The sequence below is a fragment of the Camelus bactrianus genome, chromosome 9, assembly GCF_048773025.1.
Source record: "Camelus bactrianus isolate YW-2024 breed Bactrian camel chromosome 9, ASM4877302v1, whole genome shotgun sequence".
NCBI classification, from domain to species: domain Eukaryota; kingdom Metazoa; phylum Chordata; class Mammalia; order Artiodactyla; family Camelidae; genus Camelus; species Camelus bactrianus.
Genome location: NC_133547.1, coordinates 15,003,666 through 15,018,133, shown reverse-complemented (window position 1 = coordinate 15,018,133; position 14,468 = coordinate 15,003,666). Strand labels below are relative to the sequence as shown.

The 14,468-nt window shown below is 48.3% G+C and overlaps 2 protein-coding genes across 3 annotated transcripts; both read left to right on the top strand.

Annotated features, from left to right (window-relative positions):
• The first annotated feature begins 2,407 nt into the window (after positions 1–2,407).
• ETV2 (ETS variant transcription factor 2) lies at positions 2,408–4,670 on the top strand. The gene is given in 6 exon segments (XM_074371218.1): positions 2,408–2,542; positions 2,544–2,700; positions 2,968–3,027; positions 3,285–3,743; positions 4,105–4,217; positions 4,456–4,670. Coding segments are annotated over 6 exon segments (1,110 nt in total). The 5' UTR covers positions 2,408–2,422; the 3' UTR covers positions 4,657–4,670.
• A 1,462-nt stretch (positions 4,671–6,132) lies between these two features.
• COX6B1 (cytochrome c oxidase subunit 6B1) lies at positions 6,133–14,331 on the top strand. Of its 2 annotated transcripts, none has more exons than XM_010950099.3 (4): positions 6,133–6,290; positions 7,873–7,989; positions 8,965–9,065; positions 14,143–14,331. In XM_010950099.3, exons 2-4 carry the CDS (start codon positions 7,884–7,886, stop codon positions 14,194–14,196), a joined length of 261 nt encoding a protein of 86 aa, XP_010948401.2. In that variant the 5' UTR covers positions 6,133–6,290; positions 7,873–7,883; the 3' UTR covers positions 14,197–14,331. The 2 variants fall into 2 exon arrangements, with proteins under 2 accessions (XP_010948401.2, XP_045368880.1); XM_045512924.2 differs by having other exon boundaries at positions 6,241–6,369.
• The last annotated feature ends 137 nt before the right edge of the window (positions 14,332–14,468 follow it).

Here is a 14,468-nt window from a genome sequence, read left to right as displayed (position 1 = left end):
CTACCCCCCACCACATCACTAGCCCTCCCTACTCCTGACTCCCTTCTGTTCACTGTGGGCAAGGAAGAGGAATGATTCCAGAAAGAAGGGTTTTCTATGTGTGCATTTCAGTCCTGAGGGGAGAGAGAGAGATCAATCACGGGGTTGAGAGACAGATGGAGGGGATGTAGCGAGCAGAGACGGAGATGGGGAGGGAGGCAGAAAGGAAGAGATGAGAACTGTGGGCCAGAGGCAGTCAATGGCAAGGAAGATGGGGAGAAAACAGAGAGGGAAGGAGATGGAAACATACAGAGCTAGAGAGAGGAACACAAAGACAGATTGGGAGGGACTGAGACATCAGGAGAGACTGGGTAACAAGGCCTTGTTGTCTGGCCTAGTACAACAGAGACCCAGGGCCAGGGACACCAACCCCAGGCAGAGAGACATGGAGAGACAGACACATACAGACAGGAGAGAGACCAGCTTCAGGAAGAGGAGGTCCTGGGCCTGGTGGGGCAAAGCACGTCAGGACTCCTTTCAGACCCCTGGGTTAGATGGATGGAGGTACCAGTGATGCATGAGGGCTCCGTGGTTCACCTAACACTGGTTCCAATCCCAGTACCACCCCCCAACCAGCCATGGTGTGACCTAGTAAGTGGCTCTCCCTCTTGAGGCCCTGTCTCCCTCGTGTGACATGGACAGAAAAGCAGTGGCCAGCCTATAATGAAAAGGAATATATATATACACACACATATACATATACATATACATATACACATACACATACACATACATATACATATACATATACATATATATCACTGAATCACTATGCTGTACACCAGAAATTAACATAACTCTGTAAGCCAACTATACTTCAATTAAAAAATTAAATTAACCATTAAAAAAAAAAAAGCAGGGCCCACACCCCAACTCCTCCTACCCCCAGAATGGCAAGTGGTTGGTGATCAAGCTAGGTGAATATTGGAATGTGCCCATATTAAAGAGGTTATTTTTAATGGTAAATATTTACTTATTAATATAGCAGGATGGGTACAAGCACCGACTCTGAAGCCAAGCTACCTGGGTTTAGGGTTGCCAGATTTAGGAAACAAAATTACAGGGCACCTACTTAAATGTGAACTTAGGATAAACAACAAACAATTTTTTAGAATAAGTGTGTCCCAAATGTTGCATATGCATATGTATATGATCCATGTATACATGGCTTGTTTTTTCTTTCTGAATCATTTGAAACAAGTTACAGACATCATAACACTTCACCCCAAAATATCTCAGTGTTCATTTCCTTATAGAGATAGCTGTCATATCATAACACCATTAGCACATCTAAGAAAATGACTTATTCTATATCATATTCAGCTATACTCAAATTTTCCCATGTATCCCAAACTATTATAGCATGGAAGGGCGTGTATTCTGGACATGAAGAAAAGTGGGAGGAAGCCCTCATCAATTTCCCCTTTCATAATATAGGGATAAAACTAGTACCTACCACACAGGAGGATTAAACAAAGGCCCATGGCACAGTTGATGGCATGCAATGAGCACCCAATATATGTTAGCTACTATTACTATTGTTATCATTTATATTGTGATGTTACAGCCCTCGGAAGCAGCCCCAGAACTTCCTCCTCAAAGCCCTCAGAAGGGGAGAACTGGGCCTGGTCAAGGATCCCAGATCGACCTACCCCCACCATATCCCCCGCAGGCCCCCTGTGGTTTGTGACGTCAGTCAACCAAGGGTCTGGCCGGAAATCCCCCTTCCTGTTGCAGATAAGCCTGGCGCAGCCCAGCTGACCCCAGGCCTTTCTCCCCCACCATCCCCCATGTCGCAGGATCAAGCCCCCAAGACAGAGAACCTGTCCACCAAACCCCCTGCCCCACCCCAGTCACCCCGGAAACATCCCTCTGCACCCCTAGGTCTCACCCAGCCCACTGTTCCCCAAGCTCCTGTCCAAGTACAAGCCACCCCTGCAGCAGGACAGCCCCAGCTACCAGGGAGGCCAGTGGCCATCCCTGGAGGGGGTGGGGCGGGGGGAATAGATTGGTCCCGCCTTGGTCTTGCAACTCGACCCCAGCTGTGACCCCAAGCTCTGACGTCTTGGAAAATTTCCCCCTGCTCAGGCCCCCAGGGGAGGGTGTGCATGGTATGAAATGGGGCTGAGACCCCTGGCTGGGGGCAGAGGGACCTGCCAGAGGTGAGCCATTAAGTGGGGACTGGGTGTCTGGGGGCCTGGATTCCTGGTCTGAGAGAAAAGGACACTGGAAGCCAAGATTCCAGGGTCCTGGGGAAGGAGGGAGCAGAAGCCTGGACTCCTTCTGAGGGAAGCAAGGGATGGGACCCAGACTCCAGGGTCCTAAGTGTCACCAGCTCACCCTGTGCCCTCCCCCCCCCCCAGAATATTCACAACAGGCATCCATGGATTTGTGGAACTGGGATGAAGCATCACCACAGGAAGTGCCCCTGGGGCACAGGCTGTCAGGGCTGGGTAGGCTGCTGGGGCTGAGACAATGTGTGTGGGGAGGGTACCCATGTGGCAGCCTCCACCGACCCTGACGGGGCTCTAATCTTATTGCCTGCAGAAGCTGAACTCGACTTCTATTTCCCTGAACTGGCACTCCAAGGGGACACGCTGACAGCAGAGACAGACTGGAAAGGTGGCTGTGGGCTGGGGCCCCTGAGTGCTGGGGAAGAAGGTGAGAGGCTGGGCTCCGCTGTCTGAGGGAGCAAGGGGGCGTACCTGGATTCCTGGGGTCGAATGGGGAGAGTGGTGTGGGCTTGAATTCCTGAAGCTGAAGGAGGAGGGGACCAGGGTCCTGAGTCCCAGGTCTGAGTGAGTAGTGGCTGGGGGTAACAACTCTCAGCCCCCGACAAATAAAGACCACTGGGTGAGAGGCTGAGTGGAGTCTCTAGTCATTGCTCACACCCTTCCCTAAACTCAGCTACGTCCTTATACCCCGCAGGGCTCCCACAGCCGAACTGGGCCTCCGCATTACCGTACCCAGAAGCTCCATGCGGGGCGGGTGAGTGTGTGCGGAGAGGCGGGGTGTGGAGGGGACCGGGGTCCCCCACTGTGACTAGAGGTTTAGACTCCCCGATCTTTGAGGGGTCACGGGGCTAGGACGGGGGACGCCTGTGAACTCCAGGTGGCATGACCTAGATACGGGAGCCTGGGAGCCCCAGGAGCCAGAGCTGAGAGCTGCGACTCCCAGAATCCCCAAGGGGGCCGGGGATCCCGACATCTGGGCTCCTCTCACTTGGGGTCCGTTCCTCCTCACAGAGCCCGCCCCTCAGGCTCTTACGTGGTCGGGAGACTGGACAGACCTGGCGAACACCAGCTCGGTCCCTTGGAGCCCCGTCTCCCAGGCCCTGGGCCCCGCCCCCTTGGCTGGCTCTGAAGGGGCAGCTGGCCAGAACTGCGCCACCTCCACGGGGGGTGCCAACTCTTGGTCGCGAGCCCAGGTCGCCGCCAGCTCCACCAGCTGGAACTGTTCTCTGGGCCCCGACGGCCCCACCTACTGGGGCAAGGGCCTGGGAGGAGGACCGCGCGCCGACTCTACCATTTCGTGGGGCGGGCCCGCGGGCTCGGACTATACCACCTCCTGGGACTCGGGGCTGCCAACGGATTGCACCACCTTTTCGAAAGGGTACCAGAATTCAGCTCTCACAGCATCCTCCGAAACGAGCCAGCAGTCGGACAGCGCGACCTCGGCTCGTTATCCGAAAAGTAACCACAGAGGTGAGGCCCGCGAGATTTTGGAGAGCGAAGCCAGAGTCTAGTGAGGCGGGGCCTAGGCGCCTAAGGGGGTGGGACCCAGCAAACTGGGCTTAGATACGCAAGCGCTCCAGAGAGGAGGGGGCAGTGGCCCTCACTCCTGAGTCTTGAGGGAGAGAATTGACACTCCTTGTCTTCCAGGGAGCTAGGGATGAGGACGTAAGCTCCTGGATTTTGTGAGAAAAAAGAGATGAGGGTCCGGATGCCTGGGTCCCCGAGGCCAACTCTTGGGTCCCTTATATGGAGAGGGAGATCCGGACTCCTAGGTCATCCAAGCGACATGGTCTGGGGCCAGGAAACCTGAATGTTCACCTGCCTCCTGCAGGTCCCATTCAGCTGTGGCAGTTTCTCCTTGAGCTGCTCCACGACGGGGCGCGTAGCAGCTGCATCCGCTGGACCGGCAACAGCCGCGAGTTCCAACTGTGCGATCCCAAAGAGGTGGGGCAGCTTCCCAGGCTGGCCAAATCCCTCCCTGGTCTCCTCCTGTTTCACTTAGCCCTGCCCATTCGCTCTGCTTAGCACAGACCTAGGCCCCGCCCCCAGCCTCGCTCCCATTTTATTTCGGTTCCGCCAGGCCTAACCCCTGTGTGGATTGTACCAGAACCCCGCCCCACCCGCCCATTGTCTAGCCCCGTCCCCTCCCACCCTCTCGGACTAAGCCGGGCTTCCGCCCTAGGTGGCGCGGCTGTGGGGCGAGCGCAAGAGGAAGCCCGGCATGAATTACGAGAAGCTGAGCCGAGGCCTTCGCTACTACTACCGGCGTGACATCGTGCGCAAGAGCGGGCGGCGCAAGTACACGTACCGCTTTGGGGGCCGCGTGCCTGGCCTAGCCTATCCTGACCGCATGGGGGGCGGGCAGGGAGCAGCGACCCAATAAAAATAATCCGTCAAGCCTCGTTGTGCGTGCTGACATCCTTCCCACTGATATTGCCTAGATCCACTAGACAGCCTGTGCGCACCACCAACACCCCACATCGCCCCCTAGCCAACCTGTGTGATCCCTAGACGCACCGTGAGCGAAACAGACCCCGATCCTTAGGGAAACTACTGTGTGCTCACTGTGTGATGGGACACGCAGAAGAATCAACCTCAGACCCCATAGGACCTGCCTACCGTGTGCCTGCCCTGTACTGGGACTTGTACAGGAATCAGACCCAGTAACTAACTTTCCAAACTACCTACTGCGTCCCCTTGAAGGGAGGCCTCAGACTCCAAAAAGGTCTTACTATATGCCCTCCCTGTGCTAGGGATCATCAAGGAATTAGACCTAGTGCTTGCCCCGCAAAACCACCTCCTCTGTTTCCCCACTCCAAGTTGGGGGCCATAGAATTCAGACCCCCAAGGATAGCCTACTCCGCGTCTACTCAGAACCTGCTGAGTGGTCCTCCTGCGGGTAATGCTGGGGATTCAGCAGTGACCAAGACAACCTTGCACCCTGCCCTTAGGGAGTTCACAGTCCAGTGGGGAGACAGACCCATCACGAGACAGGGCCAGCCAAGAGTGGTCAGAGCTGGGATGGGGAAACTCCAGGGAGTCCAGGAGGCCCAAAAGGAGAGATCTGCCCTAGGCTGGGGGTGGGGGAATGGGTCAAGGAAAACTTCCTGGAGAAGGAAATAGCTGATTTGAGAAATCAGGTAGGCAAAGAATGTTATAGTCAGAAGAAACAGCATAAACAAAGGCCTGGAGGTAGATCTCACAGCACTGTTCAATGAACTAAAATATCAGTATGGCTGGAGAGGGGACCATGGATCAGTTCACAAAGGATGTGTGGGCCATAGTAAGGGCCTGGCCTTGTCCGGAGCGCACAGGGGAGCCAGAGAGGGGTTTAAACAGGGAAGAGATTTGGGCTTTAGGAAGATCTCATTAAAGGGGGGGGGGGGTGAATGCAGGCATGTAAACAGGTAGTTCCACAAATAATTACAATGCTGATGAACACAGGATGTGTAAGAGGACCCCGAACCAGTTAGGCCTGCACAATGCACCCAACACAGTATGTGGGAAGCTTTGAAGGCCAGACTAAGGAGAGAGATGAAAGCAGTTCTTCTATAACTCCCTCTTTCAGATCCCAGAAGCCCCCTTTATTCACTCATTCAACAACATTCGCACAGGGTAAGCGTTCAATGAATAAGTCCTGCATGACTATTTCCGCTGGGATATTTTCCCCAGGCCTACTCTCGAGCCAGCCCCAAGACCCAGAACCCCTTTCTCCTGGTAGAGACACGGAGTTGACAAGAACATGTAACCAAGCGGCGTCCACAGCTAGAAACAGCCACAGCTAGGAGCAATTCCAAGTGCCTTGCAAGCTCGCGATTGGGCCAATAGGAGGTCAGAGGTCGCACGCATGGGCGTGGCCTGAACGGCTTCGGGGGCCGGCGCTCTAGCCGCACGGAAGACTCCCTTATATGCCGCCTCGCCCCGCTTCCGGCCGGTCTTAATTCCGCTTCCGGTCCGGCTCTGGCGTCTTTGCTGAGGGTCACATTGAGCTTCCAGCCGCTTCGGGGGCGTCTTTAGGTGAGTTTCGAGGGCTCGGGGGCCTGTAACCCCAGCCTGGGGGACTGAGGAGCCCGACCCTTGCTTCCCGGAGAACGAGGTGAGGTTTCTGGCCGGCAGTGGCCGGCCTCCCGGGGCACTGAGGTCCTGTACAGTTAGTAATCGTAGCTAATGATTATACTTCTTCCTCAATGCCATTAATATTCTAGACGGTTAATATTAATTCATTTAATCCTCCCTCTAGCCTTTACATCTGAGGTAGGGCAAGTGATTATCCCTTTTGACAAGGAGGCAGCTGAGGCTCAGATGTTAAGCAGTTTAGCCAGCGACTAGGATTTGGACTCGGTAGTTTGGACTGCAGTGCTCTCAATCACCAGGCCGCAGGTGTCCTCCCGGCGGCTGTCCTAGGCACAGCCTGGCTTCCTGTTGTCTGGCCCCTCCTCTGCCTTGGACGTCGGAAGGCCCGCGGGATCATCCCCGATCCACCCTCACTCCCGGATAATGGGTGTAGATCGCTTGCAAAACAACGATGCCGATTGCATCTGTGTCCCAGCGGCTGGTGTTCCACATTTCTCCGCTCCCCGAAAGACTCTACTTTGGTGCCCCCGATCCCTATCATTACCTTGGATCACTGGTCTGCTCACCTCTATGTAACCCCGCGACTCGTCGAATAATCTGAAATAGAGGCAGTTTCTTTTAGATTCCCCAGCAAAAACAGCGTGTCACCCCATAAGAGAGATTATAGCAGTTTTTAACCCTGGGTCCACAGAATCATAGAATTCAAGGGGTACTAGTGCTTGATGGAGGAAAATTTACACCTGGATGTTTACTAATCTCTCTAATTGAAATGTAACAGTTCCTTCAGTAGGAATGGAGGCAGCAGCCCTAGTAGTGTTTGCATCATCAGTGACTTTGTCACCAGTCAAAATTGCTGGTCATCTTATATCACATTATGGTTGCAGATGTCACAAAATACCTTTTGCACTCATGATTATTTCAAAATTGTGGTGATTAGTAAATCTTCAGCTACCTATAATTGGTTTTCTTTGTGATCCTATGCAGCTTTTAAATGCATTTAAACATATTCTGAGAAAGGGTTCGTTAGACCCCTGAGGAGTTCTTGGCACCAAAAGAGATTAGGGACCTCTGCAGTGTAATTATGTCAGTGATCGAGTGCAGCTCCACCCCATGTGTGCTCTATGACCTTGGGAAGTCACTTAAACACCCTGTCTCTTGTCTGAAACTGTTACTAATAGTTCTTGCCTTTTAGAGTGGCTGTAGGAATGAAGTGTGTAGAATAGTGCCTGGCCTGTAGTAAGCACTCAGTGAATGTCAGCTAGGGTCATGTTGGGACAAATAAGGCCTGATTTTACCAAGGAGTTGACCCCTCACACACACACACACCCTGCTGTGACTTCCACACTTAAAGTGGATTTGCCCTCCCCTTCTCCTCTGTGTCAGTATGTTGAAAGGGAAGGAGTGGTGGCTTGTGCACACCCAGCCCATTCTTCTGTGTCAGGCCTCCGCTGGGCCTGGGTGGCCTGACATCTCCATGCCCAGGCCCCCTAGGACGCCTACCAACAGCCACTGTCTTTGCCTCCAGGAGTCAGCACTATGGCAGAAGACATCAAGATCAAAATCAAGAACTACCAGACTGCCCCTTTTGACAGCCGCTTCCCCAACCAGAACCAGACCAGGAACTGCTGGCAGAACTACCTGGGTGAGCGGGGCATGGGGCAGGGGCAGTGTTGACCTTCCCCTGGTCCCACACCTCAAGTCTTTCACCTCTTGCTTCCTCCTAGGGGATGTGCATCCCAGGCCTCTTCTCTTTCATCCTGGATGTCCTACCTTGTAGGGCCCATGCCCCTCTATACCAGCTGTATTCAAGGTCTGGGCCAGAGTCGCAAACTTTGGTTCCCACAATGATTTTTTTTTTTCAAGATGTGTGTGTGTGTGTATGGAATCTAATGCACATACAGGAAGTACATACAACTAAATATATAATTCTAAAGTGAATCCTCCTTGTTAACTATAATCTGGGAAGAAAATTAGATCCTGCCAGCACCCTGAGCTCTCCTGCCTACTCTATGCCCTGTCTTGAAAACGACACTCTACTCTCCCAACCAGAGGTGTAACCCCACAGACTTACAGCAATTACATTTTGGTTTTATCACCGCTTTTAGGTTTGCCTCTTTGTGAACTTTATTAATACTGTATGTGTTCCTTTGTGTTTGGATTTCTGCATTTAACAGTTTTGAAGATTGGTCCATGCTGTTTGGGACTCTTACAAATGACGCTGCTATAAACATCCTTATAAATGTAATTTGATGTCCATGTGAATAATGCTTTTCTTTCTCGGGTGTATGCCCAGCATCTTAGCATCAAGACCATCTTCCCCTTCCCTTGCCCTGGTTCTGGACTTCCATAATCCCCACACATGCCTCTCATGTTGCCTTACCGTTTCTGACCCCAGAATTTCCCATTGAACAGTAGTTCTTTAGGGGTTGCAAAATCAGGTTAGTGAGGTTTGTCTAGCCCTTTTTAGTATTACGCTTGTAAGGGGATGTTTTCTTTGTGAAAATTGAGGGGGGTGTGTGTGTGTAATTAGTTGTGTATTAAAAGTATTTCTGTGAGTTTTGATCAAAAATGTGTTCTAGCCCTTGGTCTGGGCTGACCTGCTTCCCTTTCTTCACAGACTTCCACCGCTGTGAGAAGGCAATGACTGCTAAAGGGGGGGATGTCTCCGTGTGCGAATGGTACCAGCGTGTGTACAAGTCCCTCTGCCCCATATCCTGGGTATGTGCCTCCTCCTGGGGCCCTTGGGATGCTGGGGTGGCGTCTTTGCAGAGGGGAGTGTGGTGACTTGGTGGGAGCTCCTCTGTGAGAGGCAGAGGGAGGATGGGGCATCACTGGATGTGGATACGGCCTTTTCTTCTTAGAATTGCCTCTCTTTCCTCCTTTTACCGATATTCTCAACCAGGCAGGGCTCTCAGCCAAGGAAACGAGATCGGCTCACCCAGGCGCTCTACCTGTCCCTGTGGGGATCACCGTCTTTGGGAATCCTGTACTTTTCTCATATGAGCATGTCCAAATATCCCCATCACCCAAACTGAATAGTCTCAAGATTTTTCCACATTTCCTCAATCTAGCCCTTTTGTTTGTTTCTTTCCTTTTCTGAAGTATTCTGAAGCAAATCCCAGACATGTCATTTCACCCTTACCTACTTCAGTGTGCAGCTCTCAAAAATAGTGTTGTGTTAAGGCAGTCCTTTTAGGCCTGATCTGATCAGACATGTTACTGTTCAATATTCTCTGCTATACCCTCTTTTTTAAATAAAGAACTTACAGGTTAGGAGGGTATAGCTCAAGCAGTAGAGTGTATGCTTAGCATGCACGAGGTCCTGGGTTGAATCCCCCGTACCTCCTCTAAACAAAAAAATAAAGAAACCAACCTAATTACCTCCCGCCACCAAAAGAAAGTTTAAAAAAAAAACTTATGTTTAATAGTAAATCTATTTCATCCAAAGACCCCGTTGACAATAAGAAACACTGAGAGATGTTTTAATCCTTTTTTTTAATGCCGGGAATGAATGTGACAAGCATGCTAATTTCAGAGATGTTAAAATGAAAAAAAAGTGTCTTAAAATCAAGATATGATGCTATTACAAAAGTAATAGTGCTGGTTTTGAAAAACAAAACTAATGTGTGCAGACAGGAAAAAAGTAGAAGTCCACTGTGCTCGCCAATCCCTCTCCCCCGAGGTAACTACTGTTAACAGATTCCTTTTTCTCTATATATATTTTCCATGCATAAGCCTGTGGAACTTTTCCCTTTATGGATAGATCACACTATATAGTCTGTTCCGTGACTTCCTTTGACTTATCAGTGTGTCTTAGAGCCCCCATTTTTTATGACAGTGCGTATAGATCTGCTTCATTTGTTTTAATTTATCAATGCTTTTACTTATCTCTCTTTTGATGGAGATTCTGTTCTAATTTTTCAGTATTTTAAGCATCTTTGATGTACATCTTCAGGGCTTACTTCTTGAGAACAGATTACTTTAATGCACTCATCCTTGGCTTGCTCAGTTTTCCTCCCACCTCTTTGACCACACTCGTATGTTTTTGAGTCCCCTCTGCCCTCCCAGCATTTCACCTTGTTCCTGGGTGGTCTTGGATAACACGACGTTGTGATCCCATAACATCCCGTCTCCAGCCTCAGCGCCTGCATTAGGTGCCTGCTGGACAGTGTGCCAGGAAGCATGCTTCTGGGACCTGTGCCCACCCTTACCTGGAGCATCAGGTTGTGTGGTTCCTCCCATCAGGTGCGCGCTGTGTCTGCCTTCTTAGGGCTGGATGTGATCCCACTCTTTATACCCAGCAGCCCTGGCTTCTTTATTCCAGAAATTTCATGAAATAAAAATAAGTGTTTTGTTATTGTTTTTGTTTTTTAAGCAATATAACCACTTCACAGAAACTTAAGAAATAGAAGAAGGCACAGGAAATTATTCCTTATCCTCCTGACCTGGCTGATAATATTGTAAAATCTTCCAGATGTTTCCTGTGTATTTTTTTTTAATCGAAGCAGAGTTGGTTTACAATGTTGTGTCAGTTTCGTCTATGTATTTTTCAGAATTAGTCTCTGATCCCGGTGTGTGTATTTTAGCAAGGGTAGGGGTGGGAGTTCAGTGCTTTTCCTATATGAACATTTAAAACATTTTTTCCAGTCATCTTTTATTTTCCAATTTAAAAAAATCTTCAGTTTCTCCATGAGAAACATGGTGGCTTTTTGTAAATCTTCAAAATGAAGGATTTATATAATGTAGAAAGTGAAAAACTCCTCAGTCATTCCCTTCTGAGTCCAAAGTTAATGTCCCTTAGTAATTTGGTGTAAATCTTCCACTTCCTATTCTGTGGGCCCGTGTGTGTGTGTATTTATATCTATTTATGTGTAGATAGGGATCATATTCTAGGTGCTGTTTTGCCATGGCTTTTTTTTTCTTGCTTGCATTGTGTACCTGTTTTCACATCAGTACAACCTGCTCAGTTATTGGGTAGCTGTTGTCTTTAATAGTTAAAAAATATCCCTTTTCCCTTTAGCTGAACTCAGTCTTTTTTCATTATTTTATTTATTTTTTTAACTTTTTTTTATTGAGTAATAGTCATTTTACAATGTTGTGTCAAATTCCAGTGTAGAGCACAATTTTTCAGTTATACATGAACATACATATATTCATTGTCACATTTTTTTTTGCTGTAAGCCACCACAAGATCTTGTATATATTTCCCTGTGCTATACAGTATAATCTTGTTTATCTATTCTACATTTTGAAATCCCAATCTGTCTCTTCCCACTCCCCACCCCCTTGGCAACCACAAGTTTGTATTCTGTGTCTGTGAGTCTGTTTCTGTTTTGTATTTATGTTTTGTGGGGTTTTTTAGATTCCACATATGAGCGATCTCATATGGTATTTTTCTTTCTCTTTCTGGCTTACTTCACTTAGAATGACATTCTCCAGGAGCATCCATGTTGCTGCAAATGGCGTTATGTCTGTTTTTATGGCTGAATAATATTCCATTGTATAAATATACCACATCTTCTTTATCCATTCATCTGTTGATGGACATTTAGGCTGTTTCCATGTATTTGCTATTGTAAATAGTGCTGCTGTGGACATTGGGGTGCAGGTGTCATCCTGAAGTAGGGTTCCTTCTGGATATATGCCCAGGAGCAGGATTCCTGGGTCATATGGTAAGTCTATGCCTAGTCTTTTGAGGAATCTCCATACTGTTTTCCACATGGCTGCACCAAACTGCATTCCCACCAGCAGTGTAGGAGGGTTCCCTTTTCTCCACAGCCTCTCCAGCATTTGTCATTTGTGGACTTTTGAATGATGGCCATTCTGACTGGTGTGAGGTGATACCTCATTGTAGTTTTGATTTGCATTTCTCTGATAATTAGTGATATTGAGCATTTTTTCATGTGCCTATTGATCATTTGTATTTCTTCCTTGGAGAATTGCTTGTTTAGGTCTTCTGCCCATTTTTGGATAGGTTTTGTTTTTTTCTTATTAAGTCATATGAGCTGCTTATATATTCTGGAGATTAAGCCTTTGTCAGTTTCATTTGCAAAAATTTTCTCCCATTCTGTAGATTGTTGTTTTGTTTTACTTATGGTTTCCTTTGCTGTGCAGAAGCTTGTAAGTTTAACTAGGTCCCATTTGTTTATTCTTGCTTTTATTTCTATTGCTTGGGTAGACTGCCCTAGGAGAACATTTTTGAGATGTATGTGAGATAATGTTTTGCCTATATTGTCTTCTAGGTTTACTGTATCTTGTTTTATGTTTAAGTCTTTGATCCATTTTGAGTTTATTTTTGTGTATGGTGTAAGGGAGTGCTCTAGCTTCATTGATTTGCATGCTGCTGTCCAGTTTTCCCAACACCAAGTCTTTTTTCATTATTGTAAATGATACTGCGGTGTACAATTCCATTGCAGGAAATGTTTTGTTTGCCCTCTGTTTGAATGGTTTCTTTAGTTTCCCTTCTATGAATTGGGATTACTGGGCAAAGACTAATTTGCCAAAGGATCAGAGCAGTCTGATCCTTTAATTTAAAAGGAGTGGGGGTGGGGATAATAGTGCTGAGTATTGGTGGTTCTGTAAATTGGTCTAGTCACTTCTGAGGTCAGTCCTGAGGGAGGATCTTTCAAAATGAAAAGATTCATACTCTAGATGTGGCAATTTCACATCTACACATCCTACAAAAATGTTTGTGTACAGGGATGCCCATTGCAGAGTTGTTTGTAATGGGGAACATTCAGAAATAACCCAAGTTTGATAAATGATAGTGTATTTATCTTGATCTGTGTGGCAGAATACAGAAAGAGCTCTAAGACTTGTGGGAAAAGCAAGTTGCAGGACAGTCTGTATAGCATGGCCTAATCTGTATATAGAGAACGTGTGATGTGTGGTGTGTGTTTGTAAATAAAACAGGCACATTTACTGTGGACCAGCTACTTCATAAGTGCTTTATGTCATATAAGGGCAAACATGCTAAAAAAGGGGGTGATGTAGGTACTGTTATCAGTATTCTCATTTTGCAGAATTGGAAACCGGGGCCTTGAAAGGTTGAGTAATTTGCCCAAGGTCACACAGCTAGGAAGTGATGGAACAGGGATTCAGAGTCAGTCTTCCTTATCCGTGCATTTATCCACTTCCTCTAATACATAGCATATGAATGTGAATGTGTGAGTGTGTAAAGATGAATATGCTTCTAACCACCTGTAGGAAGGTCTACAAGTTGCAGAGTGTTACCTCTGGGGAGTGTTGCAGTTTGGTACGGGCCTTTCCATCATTTTTATATATATGCATACATCTGTGAGCAATAGTAGGATCACACTGTATCCGGTTTGGACCTTTTTGCACTTGACTGTGTATCTTAGCGATCCATTCATGCTGGGGCATAGATCAGCCTCATTTTTTCCCCAGCTGCCTAGTAGTCCTTCTTTCTACCATTCTGACAAACATCATTGAATGTTGACTCCGGGGCTTCTAAAGCAGGACACCGTCATACGCTCAAAGCTCTACCTTTCCCCATGGACAGCTCTGCACTGAGTCTGCCTCTTACTCCTCCTCCCTCCCCCACCTCCTGTCCCCACTGTGGGTCAGCTCATGTCAGCTCATTCAGAACAGTGATTCTTGTCCTTCTGGGTCTCTACTGGTTCTCCAGCTCCTGGAACAGTTACCAGTCCTGGCACAGAGCAGGTACTGGGGTTACTTGTTGACCGAACAGGTGGGCAAAGTGAGGGAGACAAAGAAGTCTGTCCGCCTGGTTTCCCCACGGGAGAAGGGAGTAACACTGGCTGTGTTTCTACAGGTGACGACCTGGGACGAACGCCGGGCCGATGGCACGTTTCCTGGGAAGATCTGAACTGACTCCACCCCACCTCTGTCCTCCGTCCTTCTCCCTGGGGTGGTAAAGGTAGACCCGGCTACATAGTGATCCCCACCCTGGGATCCTGAATCATGGCTTAACTAATAATAAACACTTGTTGGAAAAGTGTAAGGCTGTGTATGTGTAAAAGAGCTGGATGATGGGGCCAGAAGCTCAGGTGGAATTAGGACCTTGACTAGTAAGACTGAATTCAGGGTGGTGGTTTTTTTTCTTCTTTTTCTTTCTTTTCTTTTTTTAAAATTTTTGTT

Bases quoted from the DNA above. Each gene is read 5' to 3' on its own strand.
- COX6B1 (XM_010950099.3), top strand. From the start codon at position 7,884: ATGGCAGAAGACATCAAGATCAAAATCAAGAACTACCAGACTGCCCCT. The intron at 7,990-8,964 runs GTGAGCGGGGCA...CTTTCTTCACAG, and splicing joins CTGCTGGCAGAACTACCTGG to ACTTCCACCGCTGTGAGAAG. The intron at 9,066-14,142 runs GTATGTGCCTCC...GTGTTTCTACAG, and splicing joins CCCTCTGCCCCATATCCTGG to GTGACGACCTGGGACGAACG.